General features: G+C 30.8%; 2 protein-coding genes across 3 annotated transcripts; both read left to right on the forward strand.

The window, feature by feature from the left end:
• Positions 1–16,864: 16,864 nt before the first annotated feature.
• On the forward strand, positions 16,865–23,527 carry LOC136081729 (uncharacterized). 2 transcript variants are annotated; one of them, XM_065799593.1, is made up of 5 exons: positions 16,865–17,169; positions 17,541–17,649; positions 20,102–20,225; positions 20,331–23,207; positions 23,314–23,527. In XM_065799593.1, the coding sequence occupies exons 4-5, from the start codon at positions 22,527–22,529 to the stop codon at positions 23,401–23,403; spliced, it is 771 nt and encodes a 256-aa protein (XP_065655665.1). In that variant the 5' UTR covers positions 16,865–17,169; positions 17,541–17,649; positions 20,102–20,225; positions 20,331–22,526; the 3' UTR covers positions 23,404–23,527. The 2 variants fall into 2 exon arrangements, with proteins under 2 accessions (XP_065655665.1, XP_065655666.1); XM_065799594.1 differs by having other exon boundaries at positions 16,879–17,169.
• Positions 21,690–22,379, forward strand: LOC136081280 (uncharacterized). Its single transcript, XM_065798584.1, has one exon. It carries the CDS (start codon positions 21,690–21,692, stop codon positions 22,377–22,379), a length of 690 nt encoding a protein of 229 aa, XP_065654656.1.
• Positions 23,528–26,682: the final 3,155 nt, after the last annotated feature.

Genomic DNA, 26,682 nt, shown 5'->3' on the forward strand with positions numbered 1-26,682 from the left:
CATCTAAATTGTTTAACAGGCATTTAAAAAAGACTCTGCGGGCATTTTTTTGCCCACAGGCAGTAGTTTGGCCACCACTTATATAAATACTTAGATATTCACATAACGCATCAGGTGTGAACATTGTGCAATAAATAAAAATAATTTTTAGTTATTAGAAGCACAAATGTTTGACTCTTATACTTCTTCATGCTCAAACGAAGCACCTTTAAAATTATTTAATTTTAGTATAACTAGACCCGTCTTTGGGTCATCTATAGCCCCCCACTAAAATAACAGTTGTGGCCTCTACAGTCTCCCTTTCCCCCTCCCCAAACCCACTCGATAAAAAGTTTTTTTGGTTACTGGTACTAATATCAGTTAAAGTGGAAACGAAGCTCTTGAAATGCAGACATTTATTGGGAAAATAATCCTTTATCTTTAAATGCTCTAGTGCGTGCATCAAAATTCATATCTGGAAGGTAAATAAGAAATTCGAAACGAGAGATAAATAAAGCATAAGCTTACCTTTGCTATTTCAGTAATGTTTTGTCTGAAGACTTAAAACATTACAGAAATTACTAAGTTTTACGTCAATCTATCATGTTAGAGTTTTTGGGCTTATTTTCGTTTCTGGTTTGCAGGATACTTATCAGTGCAAAGTAATATTATAGCTTTTTTTGTTCCAAAGTCAGATCAAGTTTTTCAAAATTTGATCTGACTTTTGGAACAAAAATAGACAGAACAAAAGCTATACAGTTTGTTCACCACTGTTAATTCAATTTCAACAACGAATAGCATTTTTTTTTTACTTTGTTGAACTTTTCCATAATTGTGCTCCAGAAGACTATGATGACGGTCGCCTTCAGCTGATCCATTTTCCTGAGAAGTCTACTAACTTATAATATCGTGCTCGGCTGTTGCATTTGGTCATTGTTTAGTTCTTTTAAGGCTACTTTGATGTTTAAACGCATATTTCGAATGTACAAATACTATTGACAAATAAGAACTTAAAAAAACTGATTCTAATAATTGTACCTTGTAACTAATAATAACTCGTTTAAAGAGCAGAACATGGATTTTTCCAATAATCCGTTTCATTCAGAAGCTGTTTAATGAAACTGCAAAATAATGCCATTTCTTTGTTAATCAAAATGAATACAAAAATGTATTCATTTTGATTAACAAAGAAATGGCGCTATTATGTTTATCTGATTGCACATTCTCACTGATGAGCAACTTTACAGTTGCAAAATACATCTTCGCTTGCTAAAGAACTTTGGTAAAGAATCTTAGTCAGGTCGGGTTATCTTCGCTGGATCTTCTTGGTTACGCTGGATCTTCTTGGTTACGCTGGATCCTCTTGACTCAGTGCATGGGTTTTGCTTGTGTCTCTGTTTCTATGACTAGGCAACTCATTCTATTATTTCCTAATGAGAGTACAGCTTTAACACTCATTTTATGGTTCTGAGGCCGGCGAATAGTCAGGTTTCCCAAACTCTGCGGTTTGATATTTTTCAGATAGGATTCCATCACCATCTGAAAAATGTCAAAGTATTAACAGTGTTTTGTTGCGCATGGATGGTGTCTCTGTTCATACTTTTGGTGTGCATTGCCAAGACCACATTTGGAGCCCTTTGTTATGGCTTAGGGTTTTTTAAGGTTAATTAGGCATTTGCTTGGGCTATTAAACAGTGTACTGAGTACTGTTTATGCTAATTTCAGTTCAGCTGTCTTATCTTGTGATTTTAGTGTTGATGGTTATCTTCCTTTAATTCGTAAAGACTTTAATAGTCACATGCTTGGCCTGGGCATTTACATTCGTAAGAAATCACCCATTTGTCGGGAAACTAGGTTTGAATTCACAGACTTTTCTTTTAAGTGCTTTCGTTTAGCCCCACTTCATTCTAACGCTATTCTCTTTGTTCTATATTGCTCTCCTTCGTGTTTCTTTGACCTAATTGACCAATCCTTCTCTCTTTATCCATCAGCTAATATTGTTGTTGTTGATGACTTTAATGCTCATCACACTGAATGGCTTGGCTTTAGTGTCAATGACTCTGCAGGCGTTAAAACCCACAACTTTTGCTATTCTCAATCCCTTACTCTAATAGTCAACTTTTCAACTTGCTTTCCAGACAACCCGAATCATTTACCTTCTCTACTCGAATTATGTCTTGTTTCTAATCCTAGTCAATGCTCAGTTTCTCCATATTATCCTTTAGGTGCTTCTGACCACGGTTTGATCTCTCTAAAACTATTACCTCATTCATCTTTATCATCAGAATCCCCGTATCATCGTACCACTTACAATTACCTTAAAGCTGACTCGGACTCTTTCCGTGATTATCGTGATGGCCCTTGGGTAGAAATCTTTCGTCTTCCTGCTGACAAATAAGTTTCCTACATAACTTCGTGGATTCAGGTTGGCATGGAATCTTTTATTCCCTCTCGACGATTCCAGGTCAAGCCTCGCACTTCTCGTGGTTTTGCTCACATTGTTCTTCTGCGATTGAAATTGAAACTGTTACTTCCATATTTATCTGCAAAAAATTCTCCAGAAGACATAGGTCTGTTTATTACTGCTAGAAACCATTGTAAAAAGGTTTTGTCAAACGCCAAAAGCCCGCTATTCTTAGGTCATGAAATCTCATATTTCATCACAAAAATTAGGCTCTCGTGACCTCTGGAGAATATTTAATAGTATCAATAATAAGGGCAAATTTGTAATTCTACCTTTCTTGTATGGTTCAGACTTTGTCACTTCACCTAAAGACAAAGCTGAATTGTTTGCTAAGAACTTTTCATTAGTATCATCTCTCGATTCCACTAGTTGCGTTCTACCTGAGTTAGTCGTCAAATAGGTTGATCCATTGCTTGTCATTTGTATTACTCCAGCTTCTGTATCTAAAATGATTTCCTGCTCAGACTCTTCTGCAACTTGTGGTCCAGACAACATACCTGTTTCAGTCTTAAGTATTGTTTTCTAGCCTGCTGGAAAACGGCATCTATTATCCCTGTTCATCTGTTATTCAAAAATTCCAGAGAGCGATCTGATTCGTCTAACTTCTTCCTATCTTAAGCAAGGTTTTTAAATCTTTAATTAATAAACATTTAACCTCTTATCTTGAATCTAATAACTTACTATCTGATCATCAATATGGATTTCGATCTTCTCGTTCTACAGCTGATAACAGTAATAACCGAAAGGTTTTATCGTGCATTAGATAAAAGTGAAAATGTTAAGGCCATCGCTCTTGACATTTCTAAAACTTTTGACAAAGTTCGGTATGCTGGTCTTCTCCATAAGCTTTCTTCTTACGGTGTATCTGGTGACATCTTTAAAATTATTATTATCCTTCCTTTTTTATCGTAGTATAAAAATTGTCCTCGATGAACAGCACTCTTCTTCATATTCTGAAACCTCAGGGGTTAAACCATATTTAATTCTCGGTCCTATACTCTTTTTAGTTTACATTAACGATCTTCTAGATATTCTCACATCTAAGGTGGCAATGTTCGCTAATGATACTACCATTTATTCTTGTCATGATAAGAAGCCAACACTCTCTGATTGCTTGGAGGGGGCACTTGAGCTTGAAAAGGATTTCACTTCTGCTACAGCATGGGGCTCACAATTGCTGGTGAACTTTAATTCAGATAAAAATTAATAATGATTGGCTGATAATTTTTTTCAGCCAATCGTTATCGCAATAATTTAGATCTTCCTATATTTATGAACGGTAATGTACTTGATGAGTCACCTACCCTTCATCTTCTAGGATTAACTCCTACTTCCAATCTTTCTTGGAAACCGTATATCAAATCCGTTGCAAAATTAGCATCTGCTAAGGCTACATCTCTTTATCGAGCTCGACACTTACTTACTCCGGATTCTATTCCCTATCTCTACAAATCTCAAATCTGACTTTGTATGGAACACTGTTGCCATATCTGGAGCAGATCTTCTATTGATGCCCTTTCTCTTTTAGACAAGGTGCAAAAACGCATTGTAAGCATAGTTTGACCTGCTCTTGCAGCAAACCTCCAACCATTATCACATCGTTGTAATATTGCATATCTTTCTCTTTTCTACAAATCCTATAACGCGCACTGCTCTAAAGAGCTAGCGTCTCTTGTGCCATCTACTAAAATTCATTCTCGTGTTACTCATCATTCAATAAAGTCTCATCTTTTTCCTAAGTGCTCCAAAAATTCTTATTCTTCTAGTTTTTTTTCTCGGACATCAGTTCTTTATCTTACTTTCTTGATTCAAATAATTTGCAATCTTTTAAGTTGTCTGTCCTCGTTATTTTGCTCTACAATCTTCATCTTTTCTCTTCCAGTAACTTCCAACTCTAATAGTGGTTACTTGCACCCTTGTTAAAAGCGAAGATGTTTTAAAAAAAAAAAAAGCTCTTAGTTATCCGAAAAAAGAAACAATGTTTGCAGTAGTTTTACGATAACACTACCTCTCTTTGTAGAAAATACCTGCTAATCGCGTTATTTCTTTTCTCTATTTACAAGTTTTTAAAATATCTTTTTTGAGGCGCGTCACTAAATTCTTGCATTGTCACGGGTTTCAGACCTTGAAAAATCAGTGTCTTTTTGCTGATTTTTTGTGATGAACTTAATCAGGCCTTCACACCTGTCCAAAATTGGTAGAAACTACTTTGAAGCCCTCCAGAAAAACCCTTTTGAGGGATGATTTTTGTAATATTCCTGATCACAAAAATGTAAAATTTGAAACCATCTGTAACTGTCCTTGGAAGAAAATTTGATTTGAAAATTACATCCTACACAATAGAGAGAAAATGAGAGCATTCTGTTTATTTTGATTTTCTAGAGCATTTAAATTTGAAAGTTTATATTTAAACATAAATATTATCATATGTGTACATAACTAGATTAAAACATAAGGTAAAGAGCTAAAAAACTTTGTGACATTTTCATAAAGTGATGTATTCTTTAGTAAATATTAGTTTTTAAATTCTACATTGCAAAGCATTCTTAACCACACATGAAACCACAATCATGTCCATAATATTGATAGGAATAAAAAGAAGTATTCTGTGTGTTTTAAGAAGAAAGAAAGTTTTAAATTACTCATTCCTAAAAAAAAATAATCTTAGTTTACTGGCAGAATAAAAAAATAGTTTTTACTCCCAATTTAGATATTCTTGCTGTTGTAGTCCACGAGACAAGTTTGCAGCCACTTTCCATATTCTGGATGGTCTACTGGCCTCTTGTATCTGCTCCAATGAGACTTGAAGCTGTGGTGAAGAGCTTCAGTGGCCTGCTCACTATATTTTCCAAGGGAGTCTTGATTCTTTTCTATGAAGTGTTTGATGTGGTAAAACACTGCATGGACTTTTGGAGTAACACTTACTCTGTCAAGAGCCAGATAGGAGGCTTGGAATGATGATAGTTTTTCATCATAGTCAGGTTCCAGGGTCATTCCAAAGCAGGCAGACACCACTGCATCAAATTTTCTCAGTGCATCAACAATGCCAAAAATGTTGAACGCACAGTCTTCTTCTGCAAGCCTTTGAAGGATATCTACATTTTTGAGGAGTTTTCTACACTCATTTCCTGCAAACTGACCACCATGGAAAGGCTGAGACTTGATGTGAAGAGCTTTGGGCCACTCATCAGCTTTCAACCACTCTTCCTTCAATGCTCTGAACAGATGGTTGACTACTCCAAGTAAGAGATGGAGTTCCATTGGTGGAATGAAGTCCAAGACTAGGACATTATCAGGCAAGCTTAAAGAGGTTCATGGACAACATTCTTAAAATCTTTGGCTCTTTTGTAGTCCTGACCATTTTCCTGGAATGCTTTGAAGCATTTTCTCAATGAACCAAATGCTCGAGGACTTCCACAAGCAGACATATCCTTTGAGTCAACTTCACACCAAGTGCATGGGTGATAGCTTGAATGGAACTGCAAACCACAAATAATATTGGCTAACTTCAAATCACATGAGATGAGGAAATGGGCACCCTCAGGATGAATAAGATTCAAAATTTTTCTTACATTGTTGTAGTTTTCTGGAACTTCTTCTGCTACAGCAACAAGAAGTTGACGCTTCACTCCACTTTCTTTAGCTACTTGTGATGTCAAGATTTTCTTGCATGGTGGAGACCTAGACTCTAACACTTGCTCCATATCTTGAATGCCCAGACTGACCTTAAAGAAGCCACCACCACCATCTAGACCAAGCTTCACAATGTGCTGTGTATAGACTTGTCTTTGAAGCAGGACATCATTCAGAAGTTGTCCTAGGTTTTTGCAGTGTACAACCAATTGCTTCCTTCACTGTGATTTGTCATTGCAGACTTCAATGTCAGTTTGAGTGAAATGAGCAGACAGCTTCTTTCCAATCTCAATAAACTTTGTTTTAAAGTTGGGTTTCACAACGTGACTTTTGGTGACTTGGTTTATGGTAGACACCAATTTATTCATTGAGGAATTGGACAAACCAGTGTTAACTTAGACATTCACCAGATCTTCTGCTGTCAGTAGCAGTAGTGGGGTTTCTCCAAAAAGTTTTTTGGCACTTGATGGTCCTAAAATAAAGTTAAAAACATTTATATATAGTTGTATTTGTTTGCTACAAGTAAAATAGACACTTAAAGTATAATAGACACTTAAAGTATAAATATTATGATGGATAAACAAACATAAATAGTAAAAAGCATTTGACTATCTAATAAACAAATTTTGATCTTTGGCCTTTGATTGATCTTTTGATTGTGCTAGTCTAAATGTGTAAGAAAATATGCATTTACTGATTTAACACTACACTAAACCTGGATAATTATTTGATATGTTTGATTCAACTAAATTCAGCTGTAAGTTAAGTTTGGTGTACTTTATCATGCAACAAAATAAATTTTGTACTTATTCAAACATTGCCCTATCTCAAATTTAAGGGTACATTAAACACTAATTAATCTTTTATTTTATTATAAAAGATAACTAACAAACATATCTCTTTTTTTTTTTTTTAGGGGCTTTTCGATAACGTGTCTGTGATTTCTTAAAATAGTAAACTAAGAATAAGAATGCTTAGTCATAAAGCTTGTACATAACACAATAGTAATTTTAGCATAAATTTATGTACCTTTTGTGAGACACAAAGGGCGGCCACCTCTGCTTTGTGCAAGTTTGGCAGTTCCATGTGGAGATGCTTCTTTGACAGTAACAACTGAAGCTGCAATTTGCTCACTGACAAGAGAATCCCTCATTGCTAGTTTTCTCATGTTTTCACGAAATGAGAAGTCACAGCAGTTATGTGTTATTCCTTTTCTAAGAATTGACAAGCACTCTGAACATCTTTTTTGGTTTGAAGAAGACTGTGAATGTTCAGAGGAAGTCTCCAGTGGGTGCTTTTTTCATAAGACTTCAAATGTACTATTTGACAAATCAGGCAGTCACAGTCCTGCTCCCGAGTTGAAGGTCTGACTTTTATAGTTTCAAATTAAAACATAAGAGAAGTGAAACATTCTCACCATTTTTCTTCTTTCCAAGAGCAATCCTGCATGTGTCACAAATCCCTTTTGGAACTCTAGAGTCTGATATGTCAAGTTTCATTTGGAGCACAGTTTCAATTGTATTGATCAATTGATTGTTCAACTCTCTTGTACATTTTCTCAAGCAAAAAATAAAAACTGTTTTTCTAAAGTCTTCATTAGTTTTCTTTGAGTTTGGCATTTTTCTGAGACTTTTTAGGTCTAATTCTTAAGGTAATGTATCAGAGAATTTGCTATTTCCCGAAAAAAATTTTGTTGACTTTTAAATATTTTAAATTCCAGGAAAGCTAAAATTATTGCAAAAAAAATTGTTATTTGAGTACTTATTTAAGTATTTGATTGCTATTTTATCCTAAAATGCTGCAAAAATGCAAATGAGATATTAAACCATTGTTTTAACTTATTTTAAAACAGAGAAAGTCTTCAATTCAAATTTTCTTCCACGGACGGTTACAGATGATTTCAAATTTTACATTTTTGTGATCAGGAATAATACCAAAATCATCCCTCCAAAGGGTTTTTCTGGAGGGCTTCAAAGTAGTTTCTACCAATTTTGGACAGGTGTGCCTTTGGCGTATCCATTATCAGGTTCGCTAAATAATACTTCGACGTTCTGAGCTAATTTTTTCGCTACGTACACTAATGGAGTCTAAAGTATCCAACGCCTTTCGTGATAATCATTGAATTATCTACGACATTGTAAGAGCAAGAGGTGTTTATCAAAAAATTTTCAATATAGAAGTCACAATTATGAACCACTAAACTGGAAGAACAAAAAGAAAGTATTGTTAGTGAAACTATCAACCTTTTAAAAAAACAGGAAAAGACATTTAGCGATATCATAAGTGCAAATATAAAGTTAATAACAGATCGGCTTGACAAACTTGGAAATGAGTTCAATAAAAGTAAATTGAAAGTTATAATAATTGAAAAAGACATTAACGATATAAAGGAAAGTATCAACTTTCAGGAAGAAAATTTCTTTAAAAAAATATCAGAAAAAAAATGTCTGATGGCTAGCGAAATTAACAATTAAAAAAAAAAGTATTAACCTTGAAAATCGCTCAAGCCGTAATAACCTAAGGATTGATGGCTCAACTGAGCTGACCATGGATTATCTTGGAATGACTGTGCAAAGAAAGTTAAAGATCTATTTAGAAACAAACTGAGAATCTCTGAAGACGTATTAATTCAAACAGCTCACCGCATTGGGAAAATAAATGAAGATAAATCTCCAAGAACTATAATTATTAAACTACTAGATTTTCAAAATAAAAATAAAATCTTAACGCTATCAAAAAAACTCAAAGGAACCGAAATATTCATTAATGAAGACTACGCGAACGAAACGATGGAAATAAGAAAAAAGCTATGGGAAGATGTTAAAAGATTTCGAAAGTAAGGTAAATTCCCTATTATTAAATATGATCAAATATTCATCAGAGACTTTTGAAAATAATTCTTATTTTAACAAAGTACTAAATCGAGATTTGCGAAATAGTTCTGTACATTTTTTATTATGCTAGCACGTTTTTAATTTATCGCACTTAACGCAACGACTAACGAAAACAAAAACAAAACAAAAGATTTTGAAACGCTGCGTTTCAACGTCTTTGAAACTGCAAATAATATTTTACCAAATGATTTTTACTCTGACGCACAAATTTTGATTCGAAATAGTTTGAAACAGAAACTTTTAAATTAAACTTGAAACTTTAAAAAATAATTTACTGCAATACACATAGATATAAGAAGTACAATCAAAAATTTTGATAAACTAAAACACTTTCTTATAGATTGCAATTACTCATTCAGTATGATTTGCATAACCGAAACGTCGTGTTCTGATGAATCAATTCAAACGAACTCACATTTTCAAATTCCGAATTATAAACAAACATTTTTTGAAAGAAAATCAAACAAAAGGGGAGGAGGGATCGCAATGTATATCCGAAATAATCAAGCGTATAAAGTAAGACAAGACCTCTGCTATAGACCTCCAGAAGGTGATACAAATAAATTTTTAAATTTTTAAAATAAAATCTTCCTCAAAATAAATGACAAACGAAAAAATATTTTCTTTATTGGGGATTTAAATATTAACAGTCTAAAATACAAAATTAAAAAAAGCGATTACTAAACTCTTTTTTGATAATCTGTTTCAATTGTGTATCCTCCCAATCATCAACAAACCCCTACCCGGGTAACCCCAACATCCGTCTCTGCTATAGACAGTATATTAACAGAGGCGGATTTAAACCCCGCAATTTTTGCAAGTGACGGGGTGGAAAAAAAAAAAATAAAAAAAAAAAAATATATATATATATATATATACATATATATATATATATATATATATATATATATATATATATATATATATATATATATATATATATATATATATATATATATATATATATATATATATATATATATATATATATATATATATATATAAGAATTGGTACTATGACGTCAAACACCCGCTTGTACGAATTGCCGATTTTATATTTTTGTTATATTTTGTTAGAAAAAACAATTGGTAAAAAGTTCACAGTGAAAACTATGCTTTGCAGAGATTGCAAAAATCGTTTTATAAAAATAGCTAATGTAAACTATACTTTGCAGGATATGAGAAAATTATTTTATAAAACTTGCTAATGTAAATTAAACTTTTGCAGGATATGAGAAGATTGGATAAGGTATTGGTTTACGATTTTAAAAATAGCAACCTGATTCGTTTAAAAATAAAACTTTTTTAAAAATCGTAGTGTAAACTATACTTTATATAGCAGTTTTTTGATTTGTTGCAAATATACAACAAAGTATTTCCTTTAAAATGTGATATAGAGTTTTTGAATTTTAATGTCTAAGAATGGCCTCTAACTTAATTGAAAAAGTTATAGTCTAAATAAAGGAGTTTATTTGTTTAGTCTCTACTGGTTTGAAATTGCTGAAAGTTATGCAAGCGTGGCTACAACTGGTAATGGGGGCGATAATGGAAGAATAAATCTTGGAATCTTTAACCCAAATTCTTCTCCAGATAGCTACCCAGTTCTCATGTGTCGATATGGTGACTTAAACTGCAGTGTAGAAGATTTTTTGGAAGCCATTGCAAAAAAAAATCTATTATGTTATGTCTGGGGTATCACTAGGCTCAATAGCAACCGTTATTTCGAGTTTGTCGTTAACAGTTTAAATAAAGTTATCGACTTTCTAGAAACTAAAATAGTAATCAAAAACACATCCTTTTCGATCACACAAAAATTTATTCGAAATATTCTCGTCTTAGTTCAAAACATACTAATAGGATTATTAGTCAACGTCGGATCGACAAATATAACTGCATTTTAGCTGCTGGAAGAGGTATTTTTGATTCTTATAATTATCAGAAAGTTAAATTTCACGGCGAATTTTTATTTACTGATAATAAAAGTAATCAAAAATTGACAAAAATCCTCACTTAAACCCGTTGCCTCGATACCAAAACGCAGATGGCTATACACTGAAGAATAAACACAACGGACAACCTCAATCCTATTCTAAACCCGAAACGGGTTTAGAATAGGATTGAGGTTGTCCGTTGGCACCAATAACGTTGATGTCTCAAACAACGACACCAATAAACGTTGATGTCTCAAAAAAAATATCGTTAGAATCAAAGGAGACAACATTTGAGGTAAAATCACTGTCAAGTTTGCAAACTGAAATGTTGCATGCTACCATAGAAGTTAACGTTAAGTTAAAGGATTTCCTCGAAAAAGAAACTTTGGTAAAAGAAGGCAGTATTGACGACCAAGATCTAAATTTTAACTTTTTTTTTTTTTTTTTTTTTTTTTTACAACTTCAATAAATTTACACATCCTTACGTTACAACTACATGTCATATTATAATGCAACGTAAAAAATAAAAACATATACATATATATAACATAGTTATACCACGTATAACATATCATAATAAAAAGTGGTATAACAAGTATAACTAAGTATAACGTAAACTAATAGTGTTTCTTATTATAAAAACTATCAGTATTTTTTAAAAATAAAAGAATAAAAATAAGAAAAAAAAGATAAGACAAGAAATTTTTTTGTTACTTCAGATATATACATGTTGTTGTATAGGAAAACTCGTAGAAGTCTAAGGTTAAATAAAGTCTATTTTATATTTATATATAGTCAAAAGTGGTTGAACAGTATACAGTCAGTGATACACATAAATATTTTAGTATAAATTTTGTAAAGTTTAATATTTTAGTGTAAATTTTGCTGTTAAGTTTAATACATGTTAATATAATTGTTGATATTAAGTATGAGGTATTTTAATTTATTTTTTAAGTTGGCAGGATTATTTAATACTATAAGTTCTATATTTTTTGATATTATTTTGTTATATAGGTACGGACCCCGGTAGGAAATAGAAAACCGTGAGAAATTTGTTGTTCTTTTAGGTAGTGTGAAGTTGCCTGTTGCTCTTGTTATATATCTATTAGAGTTAACTTGAAAGAAGTTATCTAAAAAATGCGATGAGACTAGTCCAAGTTTGTATTTAAGCATGAATAGTACATTTTGGTAGATGTTCATTTGGTAAACATTTAGAGCATTCAAGGTTTTTAATAAGGGTTCAGCATGGTTGAGTTTATCTTTATTATAAACTAATCTTGATGCATGTTTTTGACTTATAAATAGCACTCAATTTGGATTTGTGTGTACTTGCCTATGTAATATTAGCGTACGTAAGATAACTTTGGATGTAAGAAAAATAAAGGGATAAAGGATTATGTTTGGACAACATAGGTTTAACTTTGTAGAGTATCCCAATATTTTTTGAAATTTTGGTGTTTATTGTACTTATATGGGCTTTCAAAGATATATTTTCGTCAATAAGGATCCCAAGAAATTTAGTTGTTTCTGTTCTTTCAATGTTTACCTTATCTATTTTTAGTGAGGGAAGGATAGTTGGTATATTAATTTTTTGTTTTTTGGAATGAAATAGTATAAATTTTGTTTTTTCTGTATTTAGTGATAACTTATTTAGTTTCAACCATGTATTTAATCTTTTTAGCTCTTTGTTCATACATTCATAAAGGTCTTTGATTGAATTCGAAGAATAAAATAAGTTTGTGTCATCGGCAAACATAATTACATCAAGGTTATCCGAGGCTTTTGTAAGGTCGTTAATATATAGAAGAAACAAAAGAGGTCCAAGAATGGAACCTTGGGGGACACCGCACTCAACTCTTAGTAGTTTTGAGTGTTTATAATTATCTGAAAAGATACATTGTTGTTTGTTGCTTAGATAGTTTTTGAACCAGTCAAGAGTTATGTTTTTTATCCCATAGCTTTCCATTTTTTTAAGTAAGATATTATGATTTACAGTATCAAACGGTTTTGAAAGGTCTATAAAGATGCCTAGAACAAACTGTTTTTTATTAAAAAAATCACATATATTGTGAACTAGATCTAGAATTGCGTGTTCTGTTGAATATTGTTTTTGGAAACCGAATTGCTTTTTATTTAGAACTTTATTTTGGATTAAATACTCATACAATCTGTTAAAGATTACTCTTTCGAGAAGCTTAGAAAAGGTAGGGAGTACTGAGATAGGTCTATAATTATTAACTAAGTATGTTTCACCTGTTATAAACTTTGGTACATATTAAACTTTGATAGCTATGATACATTAAATTGCGTGGAGAAGATGTCGTAAGATTTTCTTTTCATTTTAATTTTTTTTACATTTTTTAAATTTTTTTCTAAACTCTTTTATTTCTTTCTATTCTCAAATCTGTAAAATTTTTCCATTCTTTAACTTTCTATTCTGAAACGTATGTTCTATTATTAAAAAAACGCTTAAGCTAACGTAATTTGTATTGTTATAGTTCGCGCTTTTTTATGAAATGTTATGGTCCAGTGCGTCCATCCGTTCGTAATACGTCCGTTCAATCGAAAGCTCTAAAGTTAAGGTTTAGATGTTTGTGTTTTTTATGTCAGGTGGTAAAATTATTATATTTATGTTTAAGCTACACGAGTTTTTAAATTAGGAAAGCTGATCCTCTCCTTCATGGCTATTAATGTTTTAACGTGCGACATAAACGGTCTAAACGACCAAGACAAACGTGACAATTTTTTTGGGTTTCTTAAAAAGTCCACCTTCGAGAGAAGGGCGCCATTTTTTCGGCCACCTTGGAGACGCAGGACTACCCGTTCGGTTGGCCGGAGATTTCAACATGGTCGAAACTCTGCCTCTCGACACAGAAGACACAAACAACGCTTAATATTATACCTATGGCATTGAAGAACTCGAGGTCTTCCAAGGTAAGTAATATCTAGTAGATGTTTTTCGTTAAATTTCCAAACAAGAGAGAATTTACATGGCGTAATCAGAAGGTAAAATGTAGACTCGATAGAATCTACTGCCCTGATAAAATCGAAAAAAAATTAACATACACCGAAATTCTCACCAACCCCTTTTCCGACCACGAGTTCCTAACAACAACCGTCAATTTTAGTAAAACTAGGAGAGGACCAAGATACTGGAAATTAAATTGTTCCCTATTGGAAATAGAGGTGCATAGGCAAAAAATTGAACTCTTAATTCGAGACTGGCAAACTAAAAAACAGTCCTATAAGTCAATTTTAAAATGATGGCACGACTGTAAACTTTTTGTTAGGGCTGAATCACAACAAAATTTATCGACAAAGAAAAGTGCGAAAAACAAAAACAAATCAAAAGGATTGAAAACGAAATCCAACGGGAGCGACAAAACGCTAACCCGAATTTAGATAGCATCAAAGAAAAACGCGATGCTCTTTTCTTGCTCTAGTTTCCAGGAGCATTTATTCGCACGAAACAAAAACTAATCAAAGAAGGAGAATAACCTTAAAAATTTTTGTATAATTTGGAAAAACTCAACAGCGGAATAAGTCAATTACCGAAATTTGCAAGAATGACGAGTGAACCTGGTGAAATACTCAACTCCCTCCCTGGTTTCATAAAATAAATACATTTACACCAAAACTAATTTATGCAAAGACAACCAAAGCTATGTTTTGTCACACATCACTAAACATTTAAATGATGATGAAAACCAAATTTTAAACACCTGCCTAACCTGCGCGAAACCAAAAGAAGTCCTTTTTAAATTTGAAAACGGAAAATATCCGGGCTCTGACGGACTTCCAGCTGAATTTTACAAAACTTTTTGGTATATTTTAGAAAAAGATTTTGAAGAACTTGCTTTTGAAATACTTTTTGTAGAGAAAAAACCAGCCGCTTTATGAAAAAATCAGTAATTTTACTAATTCTAAAACAAGGACGCTTACTGAGTGCAAAAATTGGAGGCCCATATCCTTAATCGGCGCTGATTACAAAATAATCACAAAAGCGCTGGCCCTAAGACTTGCAAAAGTAACGGGGAAAATTATAGAACCAAATCAAACTTGCGGAATCCCAGGTTTAAAAAGTCAAGAGAGAGACACCCGTCTTACCCGTCAAAAGCGGGGGTCTAGGAATTTTATATCCGAAGGAGCAAAGTCTTCGCCTCAAAACACTCTTTCAACTGGAAGAATGCGTAGAGGATAAAACTCACGATTGTTACTACTTTTCAAAGTATTGGTTGGCAAGCTCACTTATAGAATTTACGAATCAAAACCAAAGCTGGAACTTTTTAAAACAGAACAATTTTTAAAAACACTGGGACAACAAAACGTCTCAGTACTACAAAACAACAATTGAAATATTAGGCAAAAACGGGTCCCTGTTTAACATCCCCCTAAAATAAACAAAGAATTTTTACCAAGAAGTGCCGAAAAAAAAAAAAAAAGACAGTCGTGCCAGCAGAACTTTTCTGGAACGGTTTAACAAAAATAACAATGCCGTGGACCCAATTTTGGAAATAAAACTTTACTTCCCACGCATGCGGACTGACGCAAAATATCCTCTTTTGTTTTTTACACAGCAGTCTACATTCTACCGCCTTGCTAGCCAAAAGCACAAGGCAACAGATCGTTAAAAATAACAAATCCAAAACTTGTGGTAAAATTGAGGACAATCTTCATATCTTTGCCTACTGTACTCCTTCTGTTGAAATATGGGAGTATTTTAAACATGTATATAACTCCTTGACATCCCCAAAAAAATTTTCTCCGATAAATTCGATTTTCTTGATAGAAACAGCGATTTTATCGGAAAAAACCCTACTTCGCAGCTGCTGTTGACACTCACTCAAACCATCATGAGTGCAATATGGAACAGTAGATGCCACCACGTGTTTAGTAACATAAAAATTGACCCAATGGCAGTGATCAGGGTAATAATCAAGAATATCAGAAATATTATTACTTTAAAATATAATTATCATGTCCGTAGAAACATTACGGACATTTTCTGTCAACTTTTTTGTATCAGTAATTTTGCCAAGTAGAGAACGGGAAGTCATAACTAAACATATGAGCTAAATTAATACACTGGCTCAAAATTCAAAAATAAATGTTTAGTAAACCCCTCCGTTTCTCCGCAAAGCTTTTTTTTTACAACAAAATTATTGTTATTTATGATTAGAAAAACACTGCCAGCCATTATTTTATAATATACAATTTCATCATATTAGTGTTACATATAGTGATTGTAAAGTGGTGTTTGTGTAAAGGTCCTGTAATTTCTTAATTAATATATTCTTTCCTTACAAAACATTTTTAACTTAGATTGAACACTGTCTTAAAATAGATAAATTTTTTTAAAGCTTACCTATTTCTCGATCTCTTTCCGCACAATGGATAAACTAAAAAAACACAATAAAATATAAAATCAAAAAACACACACACAAAAAAAAATGAGGGCCACAAGAAGGCCCGCGGGCCAACTCCGGCCCTCAGCAAGCTTTTATCCGGTCCGTCAGTTAATTGTAAAGATAATAAAAAAAGCCATAAACATATATAATATTAATAAATTATATAATATTTAAATTTATAAATTAATAAATTTTAAAATATTTTTTGTAAACAAAAACAATCGCTTTAAATAATTAAAAATATGTTAAAAAAATCCTGCCGGTGACGCGAAATAGATTAACTCCCTAAAAAGTTAACTCCCGGTTAAAACATTCTAACTCCCCGGTTAATCTATTTCGAAATGAATTAACCCCGGGAGTTAAATTAATTTAAAATATAGCGAAATGGATTAACCGGGGGCTTAAGTATTTCTAACCCCCACTGAAAAAAATTAACCCCCTATAATACGCGTTTTAAATAATTTAACTTATAATTATCGCAGTGGCTACGGGTACGTCTAGACGTATCTTTAATAAAAAAAGTTAGAGATACGTCCAAACTTTCGGACGCAGAGGGACATTTTATTGAATTTAAATCTTTATAAATTCCTTAATAATCATAGATTCGCGTTAACAATGGCTTTAAATGTTGGTGACAGGTTTAACTCTTTAAAAGAATTAGAAGTAGCCATTAAGAACTATGAAATAGAATTTAGAGTTTCTTTATATAAACGAGAAAGCAGATCTATTGCATCTGCAAGAAAAAAAGGCATTAAGCGAACCTTAAACGACGATTTGTTGTTTTATAGCATGCATTATGCTTGCTATCATGGAGGGAAAAATTTTAAAAGTCGATCAAAAGGAAAGCGTCCAAATCAAAGGTATATGTTATTTAAAAAGATCTAAAGTACAAGTATTATAAATATTATCTTATATATGTTAAAGCAATCAGATAATAGAATGTGGACAGGCTCAAAAATGAAACTTAAATTTGAAAAAATAAGTTAATTCTCCTAATTATTTAATTTTTTTTTTGATTTATTTTAATAATTTAAATAAATCAAAGCGTTTAAAAATTTATTATATAAAAAAGTTTAACTGTTTGAAAAATCCTCATCTTTTCGAAATGAATATGTTTATATTAAGTAGACTAGTGAAACTTTTAACTTTGGTTTTTAAACTTTTTATGTCATAAAAAGATTATGTCATAAATGACTGTATTATATATTTTTTATTTCTTTCTTATTGATAGCACATTCCAGATAGATTGCCCATATGGAATCTGGATAAATGTATCCGACAACGGTTCACAATTATGCATACAAAAGTTGGTATTGAAGCACAACCATGTCGTTGACAAAGTCAGTATTTTACTTATCTTAGTTTGAATTATTTTTATTTGCTATTTGGAAGCTATTCTCTGTTAACTGTTTTGCTAAACATTTCTATATTTTTTTACATATATATATATATATATATATATATATATATATATATATATATATATATATATATATATATATAATTATTTTTAAAATTAATACAATGTTTTATTCTTGACATGTTTCGTAAAGTTTATTTACATTTTCAAAAGATTATTTTACAATAATAAAAAACTCTGAAAAAAATATTCAAAAATAGAAGTCTTTACAGAGAAATATTAACGGACAAAAAATTATACATAATTAACCAATATATTTATTAAAAAATAACTTGGTAAATAACCAATCAAAATAACCAACTGTCAAAAAAAAAAAAAATAACAAACTGACAGTAAAATTAAACAGATAAGTTTACAGCATAATGTAAAGTTTGTTTATTAAGTTGCGGACTTTCTCATTTAAAGTGGAGGGTTTCTTTTATCTTTAATTTGTGTTTGGTTGGGGCATTATCCAAAATCTCAAAAGAATCACAGTTAGCCAAATTTTTGCAATTAAGAGATAAATTTAAGTGTTTAAATATATGAGATTGTTGATCAATTTTAAGGTGCTCATTTATTCTAGTTGCCAAGTGTCTGAAGGTTTCTCCAATATAACTGGCATTACAGCCAGCACAAGAAATTTATAGACAACATGAGATTTAAGCAGTTTAGAAAGTGACTCTTTTAAGCAAAAACAATCTTGTATTTTATTAGTAGTAAAATTAATTAATAGAACATCCCTGCAATATTTATGAACAATTTTTGAAATTTTCATTTTAGTGTAATTAGAGTACATTCCAAAGTATGGAAGCTTAAAGTATCTTATATTTAAGCTATTAACAATGTTAGTAACAGATGGGTTCATTTTCTTATTAATATAGGATTTATTTCATAGTAAATAATTTTTTGTGGAAATTTATTATTTTGTAAAACTAATGATAGCTTCTTAATATCTTTATCAAAACCAACCCAAGAATTATTAATTTTAAATGTACGATCAATCAAACAACAAACAAGTCCAAATTTGTAGCAAGACGGAATAAAACTAAAAAAATTTTGTAAAAGACCTGTATACATTTTTTTGTGATAAACTTAAGTCGAAAACGAATTGGATTTTTTAAATACATCTAAAAAAGCAATCTGGTTATCTTGTTCTTTTTCCATAGTAAATTTCAGATTTTTATGTTGTTTATTGAGGTGTTTGAAAAATTCTCGAGCTTCATATTCAGAATTAAAAATAGCAATTATGTCATCCACATATCCTTTATAAAAATATCATGCTGTAAAGGAGCAGTTATTGACAGTTATTAAATTGATTTTGTAAGTATGAAGTTTAAAAAAAATTAAAAAACAAATGTTTTAACTTTTTTTTTTACTTTATTATTATTATTGTTATTATTTTTCATGGTACTTAAAACTCAGCTAACTATTTTAAGAATGGGTTTAATTTGTAAAATACTATAAAGGTAATTGAACATAAAAAAAAATTAACTTGGTTTTAGCTCATCTGAAATTGGCTACCCACAATTATTTTTGACATTATACTGATAGTGATAATGATAATCTTAACATTATTTTATTTCAGGTACTCCAGAGATTTTAGTAAAACCTATATATGTATTTGGATACACAGATAATAATAATAATAGAGTCACTTCCTAAACTGCTTAAATCTCATGTTGTCTATAAATTTTCTTGCGCTGGCTGTTATGCCAGTTATATTGGAGAAACCTTCAGACACTTGGCAACTAGAATAAATGAGCACCTTAAAATTGATAAACAATTCCATATATTTAAACACTTAAATTTATCTCTTAATTGCAAAAATTTGGCTAACTGTGATTCTTTTGAGATTTTGGATAATGCCCCAACCAAACACAAATTAAAGATAAAAGAAACCCTCCATTTTAAATGGGAAAGTCCGCAACTTAATAAACAAACTTTACATTATGCTGCAAACTTATCTATTTAATTTTACTGTCAGTTTGTTATTTATTTATTTTTTGACAGTTGGTTATTTTGATTGGTTATTTACCGAGTAATTTTGTAATAAATATATTGGTTAATTATGTATAATTTTTTGTCCGTTAATATTTCTCTCTAAAGATTTCTATTTTTGAATATTTTTTTCTGAGTTTTTTATTATTGTAAATAATCTTTTGAAAATGTAAATAAACTTTAGGAAACATGTCAAGAATAAAACATTGTATTAATTTTAAAAATAATTTTATATATATATATATATATATATATATATATATATATATATATATATATATATATATATATATATATATATAATTATTCCCCAAAATAAGATATTTTATAAAAACTGAATGATAAAAGTAAAAACTGTTTATATATTAGATATTTTACAATTTCTCTACTTGTAGGAATTGTTTAACAATCTGCCAAAAATAAGAAAATTAAACGTGGATGAAAAAGAAGATGTTTGTCGTCTTTTGAGTATGCACGGAAGCAAGTGGCTTATTAAAGATCAAGTTATGAAGGAAACAGGTTTTCTTTAACACTTTTATATAAAAATTGCATTGGAATTCATACTTATCATACTTATGTTTACCCTCTACATTAAACTTTTTATAATGTTACTTTTTTTTTTAGGTAAAAAAGTTACTCTCAAAGATCTTCATAACTTAGCTGCAAAACAGAAAGGTACCACAGATTTAAAATCACTTATTGCAGTCTTTCAAGAATGTAATGGTTAGTATAAATAATTTTTTGTTAAACAATTAATATGCAATAAGGACACAAATATTGATTTCATTATGAGAGCATTGACTTTTTTTTTTTGAATGATGCTTTAAATTTAAGGTAAAAAATTAAGAAGTTAAATAATAAGTTTTTTAAAGTTAAGAAGATATTTCTGAACATATATTGATGGACTGTTAGGATGAGCATTCTTCTTGAAGAACTTCTTAAAGAACAGAGCAGTAATAGATTATTAAAAATGAATATCTATTTTTTTTCTTCTACAATGTTTTGCTCTTAATATAAAATAAGTTTATGAAGCAAGTTAAATAATATCGTAATGAAAATAAATTGAATTTAAAATGATTTTAACTAAAAAAAGGCTTTAATTAAGTTTTTTAATTGAAAGCATTTTTTATTAGCTGGTATTATGATTTGTTTGCATGTTTAAACAACTTTTAATTATATTCTTTTTTTATTTTCTTTAGTTCTACCTTGACATTCTACACTACGACATGACGTTAGTTTAGAATTCATACTGTTGAAATATGGTTTAAATTTAGTAAATTTTTATTAATTGAAATTTACTTTATTGATCATTAGTCAACAGTTAGTAAAAAAAAATTATAATCAACATTATTTAGGTAACAGTACCTTTGTTTTTTTGTGGCATTGCAAAGTAACTTTGTATTCTTTATCATTATTTTGAGAATTTGTGTCATAATTCATTCATATTTGAGTAATTATTGTATTTTGTTTCAGGTTTTGACTATTTTTATCTCTACTCTTGGAAATAGTGTAGTATTCTTCAATAATATGGGAGTATACTGTTTGAAGGAAATAATATAAAATGCATATCAAACTAAAAATTTATATTTAAACTTACTTTCACAGATTTATCTCTTGTATTTTTAAATGATTTTTAACAATATTTTTATGTATAGATGCTCTTGTTATCAAGTTAAATCATTATACTATAGTACTATAGTATATCAGATTTATCAACATAGACAAATATAGCATAGCCATGTTCCTAGGATAAGGCCACATGGTGCTAGGCCTATGTTTTGTGAATCCAGACCCGGCACAGTAATAAAGTAATAAACTTTTCTAACTATTTATTAAATGTCAGAAAATTTCAATAGTTTGATATGTCAATATAATGGCAATAGCTTGCTCCTAAGAAAGTAGCTTCCTGAAGAGCGATTTCATATCCACATTAAGTGGGGATTATGTACTAGAGTTTGTTCTCCTAATAAATTTGCATTCTCTATGGCCATAGAGCCTGTCCTGCCCCATTGTTCCTTTTTCAATATAAATAGATTTTCATTTAAAATAAAGAACAAATCTGTTGAATATATAACTTCTTTTTTATTAGGACCAGATCTTGAGCTAAGAACAGATGAAAATGGTATCATAACTGGAATATTTTTTCAAGACTTTGAAATGAAGCGATTTTTTGGTTTATATCCTGAGTTACTTTTGGTTGATGCAACTTATAAACTTACTAATTTAAGAATGCCCTTATATATTCTTCTTTTAGTCGAACCGAATGGTGAAAGTGAAATTGCAGCTATATTTTTAACTGCATCAGAAGACTGTGTTTCCCTTTCAACAATGTTTGAAATATTCAAGGAAAAAAATATTAACTGGAATAAGATATTATCTGTTTTTACTGACAAAGACATGGCAGAGCGTGAATGCATTAAGCATGCATTTCCACAAATTAATTTATTGTTGTGTATATTTCATGTTTTGCGTTCTATGAGCAGAGAAATAACAACATCAAAAATGAATATATCTGAAGCTCAAAGACTGATTGCTTTAAAAGCTCTCCAAAAAATGACATATGCAACTACTGAGAAGGAATATGAAATGTTGCGTGATGAGTTCCACAAAGTTATGCCACCATCTGTTATTAAATATGTTGAAGTTAATTGGCATGCTTGTAGATTTGAGTAGGTGCGTTGTTGGCAGCAACAAAACATAACTTTTGGAGAATGTACTACTAATCGTCTTGAATCAATCAATCGTAGAATTAAAGCAGTTGTTTCTTTGTTAAGTCCTTTACCTATATTCTTCAAAGATTTGCTTACTGTTATAGCTTGCATGCGACAAGAAAGAGACCATAAATATATAAATACAACAGAACGGGTTCCTGTTACTGTAGTTGCAAGTTTTCAACATGAACATAATTATAAAGATATACTAACGCCATTTGCTTTTTCTTTTGTTAAATCTCAGCTTGATGAATCTGTCAGCATAGATGGAGACTTAGCAAATGAAATTGTACAAACTTTTGGAAAAAGTGAAACACTATCTGAGAATAGCTGCGATTGCTTATTTACAAAGTCCATGGGTTTGCCATGCAAACACATGTTTGCAGCTAGAAGAATTAAAAAATTGCAAATGTTCTCTGAACATTGTATTGCTCCTAGATGGTTTAAGGAAACAGTGCAGAAGAATCATCGCATTTTTCTAACGAAGGATCAACATGATAGCCATATAAAATTTGCTAAGCTAAAGGATAAACCCTTGACCCATGTAGAAAAATATCGTCGCGCTAATCGACTTGTACAGCATTTATCTGATTTAGCAGCTGAAGGCGGATCATCACAGTTTGAATGTAGAATGAGGGTCTTGCAAAATTTAGCAAGCATTTGGGGTTCTAATAATGAAGCTATGGTAACTTCAATTCAACATCAACTTGTTGATTTTAATTTACAAAATGGAGTTTCCAAGTTGGAAATGGATGATAATAAATTTCAGTCTGAACTGCATGAAAGAAAAGTAAGATGTTTACATTTTATGATTTATTGGCATTTAAGTTGCCAATTTGGCTGCTATAAATTATTAAGTATTTTAGTATTCATAATTTTTTGGTTTCCAATTACAGCTTGAAATAACAGATTTAAGTGAGCAAGTTGTTGATGTTATTAATGTTGAAGAAGTTGACAAAAACAATTTTGATCAAAACTATAAGTAAACTGTGGTTTGTTCGACTTATTTTTTAATTATTTATTCTATGAAGGTAAATTGTTTCATTTCCAATTTCAGTTTGAAAGACCAGCTTGCAGTGGTAAAGTTGAAAACAATGCAGTTCAAAACTGTATGGTATGCTTTCATTTATTTTGAAATTATTTCTTTTTTGAAGTAAAACTGTTTTATTTCCAATTATATTTTGAAAGTCAAGGTTTCAGTGGTGAAATTAAAAGCAGCGCAGTTCAAAACTATATAGTAGTAGTAGTAGTAGTAGTAGTAGTAGTAGTAGTAGTAGTAGTAGTAGTAGTAGTAGTAGTAGTAGTAGTAGTAGTAGTAGTAGTTTGCATATAAAGATCTGTAATATTTAGACTATTCAACCTTTCGTCATATGTCAAATTCCATAATAAAAAAAACAATTCTAGTAAACTAATGTTGCACTTTTTCTAAAGCTTTAATTTCACCTTTGAAGTAAGGAGACCAAACTGGCACTGCAAATTCAATAAGAAGCCAAAAAAATGTTGTATATAATAACCTAAGCGTATGTACGTCAATATTCAAAAAAGTGTTTTTCAATATTCCCATCATTCTATTTGCTTTTGAGGTACAAGCCATTATATGATCTTCCCATTTCAAGTTTGAACAAAATAAAACTCCAAGATCTCTTTCTATGTTTGTTTTTCTGAGTGATTTCCTGTCCATAGAGTATTCATACTTAATTTTTTTACCTAAATGCATAATTACACATTTATCAGTATTAAATTTGACAAGCCCCACCTTTGACCATTCAACAGCTTTATATTAATCTAATTGCAATAACTCAGCATCATTTTTCCTGACTAATTAACTTTGTATCATCTTTGTATCTTGATTGGGGTGTTCAGCCTGTCATCTTTGATTTTTTGAGCCACAGTATCCTTTTTTGGTTCTTCCATGCCATAAATGATTACATTGTTCTCTCTGCTCTTGATTTCAGTCTGTTGAGCAAGCAACAGTTTTTCAACAGCTAGTTGCTCAGCTGGATTACTTTTTTTTCCAGATACAACAATAACCCAACTACTGTTTTTGTCCCTAGCATCGTTTATTTTCCCTATTAAAATTATTTTATAAAAGTAAATAGTTTTATTTCCAATTACAGTTTGAAAGACCACGTTTCAGTGGAGAAGTTGAAAGTAATGTAGTTCAACACTATATGGTATACATGTTGCGTATATTTATTGTGTATAAAACTATATGATATACATGTTGTGTTCATTTTCTTATTTTAAAATTATTTATTTTCTGAAGATAAATTGTTTTATTTCCAATTATAGTTTGAAAGACCAGGTTGCAGCAGTGAAGTTGAAAGCATTGCAGTTCAAAACTATACGGTATACTTTCGTTTATTTTCCCTATTAAAATTATTTATTTTATGAAGGTAAATAGTTTTATTTCCAATTACAGTTTGAACGACCAGGTTTCAGTGGAGAAGTCGAAAGTAATGTAGTTCAAAACTATATGGTATACATTTGTTCATTTTCTTATTTTAAAATTATTTATTTTCTGAAGTTAAATTGTTTTATTTGCAATTATAGTTTGAAAGACCAGGTATCAGTGGAGAAGTTGAAAGCAATACAGTTCCAAACTATATGGTATACTTTTGTTTATTTTCCTTATTAAAATTGTTTATTTTATGAAGATAAGTTGTTTTATTTTCAATTATAGTTTGAAAGACCAGGTTGCAGTGGTGAAGTTAAAAGCAATGTAGTTCAAAACTTTATAGTTCCTTGTAAAGGTATTATGAGTTTGACATCATTTATTTCATGTAACTTTGTACATGTAACATGTAATTTTCCAAAATTGTTAATAAAAAAAAATCTGATTTAACCAAAACAAAACATAATTAGGTCAACATCAATACATAATACAATCATTACCATCTCTCACTCTCTTTGGGCACATTTGGTCTTATTACCTTTCCAAAAAACATCTTTTAAACTTGCCTTAAAATGAATAAGCATCTGTTGTTCCCTTTCATGGTATTGAACCAAACTGTGGTTTATTGATAAATCCATTTCAATTTCTAGTACGTCTCTACCTTTTATAAACTTTTATTTGATTTTTTGTACAATCATTTGAGGTTTAACCTAAATGTAATTCATCTGACAAGTGACAGTCACTCTACACCCACATCACATGAAACTCAGCATTTCAGCTGATACACCTGGAGAACCAGCAGGCTAGCTTAATAAAGCTGTACCAACAGCTATTTCAATTCATTCCTGGTTATTAGTTCTGCTGGTCCAGTAACATTATTCACAACAGATAAACCATTTTCATTATGTCTATATTAGCTCTGCTGGTCCAGTAAGATTATTCACAACAGATAAAGCGTTTTCATTATGTCCATTTAGTTTAGAAATTTTTAAAAATGAGTCATCTACCTTGTTTCCAATACAATTGTCTTTGCAATTGTTTTTCCAATTAGTACAGCCTTCTCCAACAATGTCTACACTTTTCCCAACGTTTTGCATTACAACTCTGAATACTTATGAATATTTTTTCCTCTGCATCAACTATTTTTTTTGATAACTTCTGCTTATGTGATTGAGCTTTTTTTCAATAGCTTAGCAAAGATATTTCCAGACTTTTTCCATATGTAAAATAGTTTTTTACAGTTTTACCATTCATTCCACTACCATCCAATCATTTTAGAGCTGCCACCTTTCTTGCCAATTTTTTTCAAGCAGTTTATGTTTGTTTTTCTTCTACCGGGCATTTAAGCAATCTCTCACATTGAATCAAATAATTAACATTCACATTGATTCAACCCTGAACAACACATCTTTCATCACACTGAAAGGTATACTTGCTTGCTTGCTACACATACATACTTGCTTCTGGCCAATGTTGTGTTTTTGCCAGTGACTTACCTGAGGCTAGTAAGTGACTGGGGTTGATTTGACCAGGGTCGGGACCGGGTTTGACAAAATATAGCTGGATGGCGAGGTTTTAACCGGGGTTGCATAAACATTTATACACCCTAAAGTATATTTATTTTATTTAAAATTCATGTTATATTTTGTATATATATATATCCATATATAAATATCATTATGATCAAAATAATCATCATAATCATCATTATTATCATGATGATGATCATCGTCATCATTATCATCATTGTCATCATCATCATCTACCAAGCTTGAGGTACTCTCCGATTGTTGTAAGGTTGCATTTTTTTCTTTGATAGAAAGAAAATAGACTAAAATAGAAATGATAGAAAATAGACTATGATAGAAAT

The sequence above is a fragment of the Hydra vulgaris genome, chromosome 06, assembly GCF_038396675.1.
Source record: "Hydra vulgaris chromosome 06, alternate assembly HydraT2T_AEP".
NCBI classification, from domain to species: domain Eukaryota; kingdom Metazoa; phylum Cnidaria; class Hydrozoa; order Anthoathecata; family Hydridae; genus Hydra; species Hydra vulgaris.

Excerpts from the sequence above, each read along its gene's own strand:
- LOC136081280 (XM_065798584.1), top strand. The coding sequence starts at position 21,690 with ATGGCCATAGAGCCTGTCCTGCCCCATTGTTCCTTTTTCAATATAAAT.
- LOC136081729 (XM_065799593.1), top strand. The coding sequence starts at position 22,527 with ATGCGACAAGAAAGAGACCATAAATATATAAATACAACAGAACGGGTT. Across the intron at positions 23,208-23,313 it reads CTGAACTGCATGAAAGAAAA|CTTGAAATAACAGATTTAAG; the intron begins GTAAGATGTTTA and ends TTCCAATTACAG.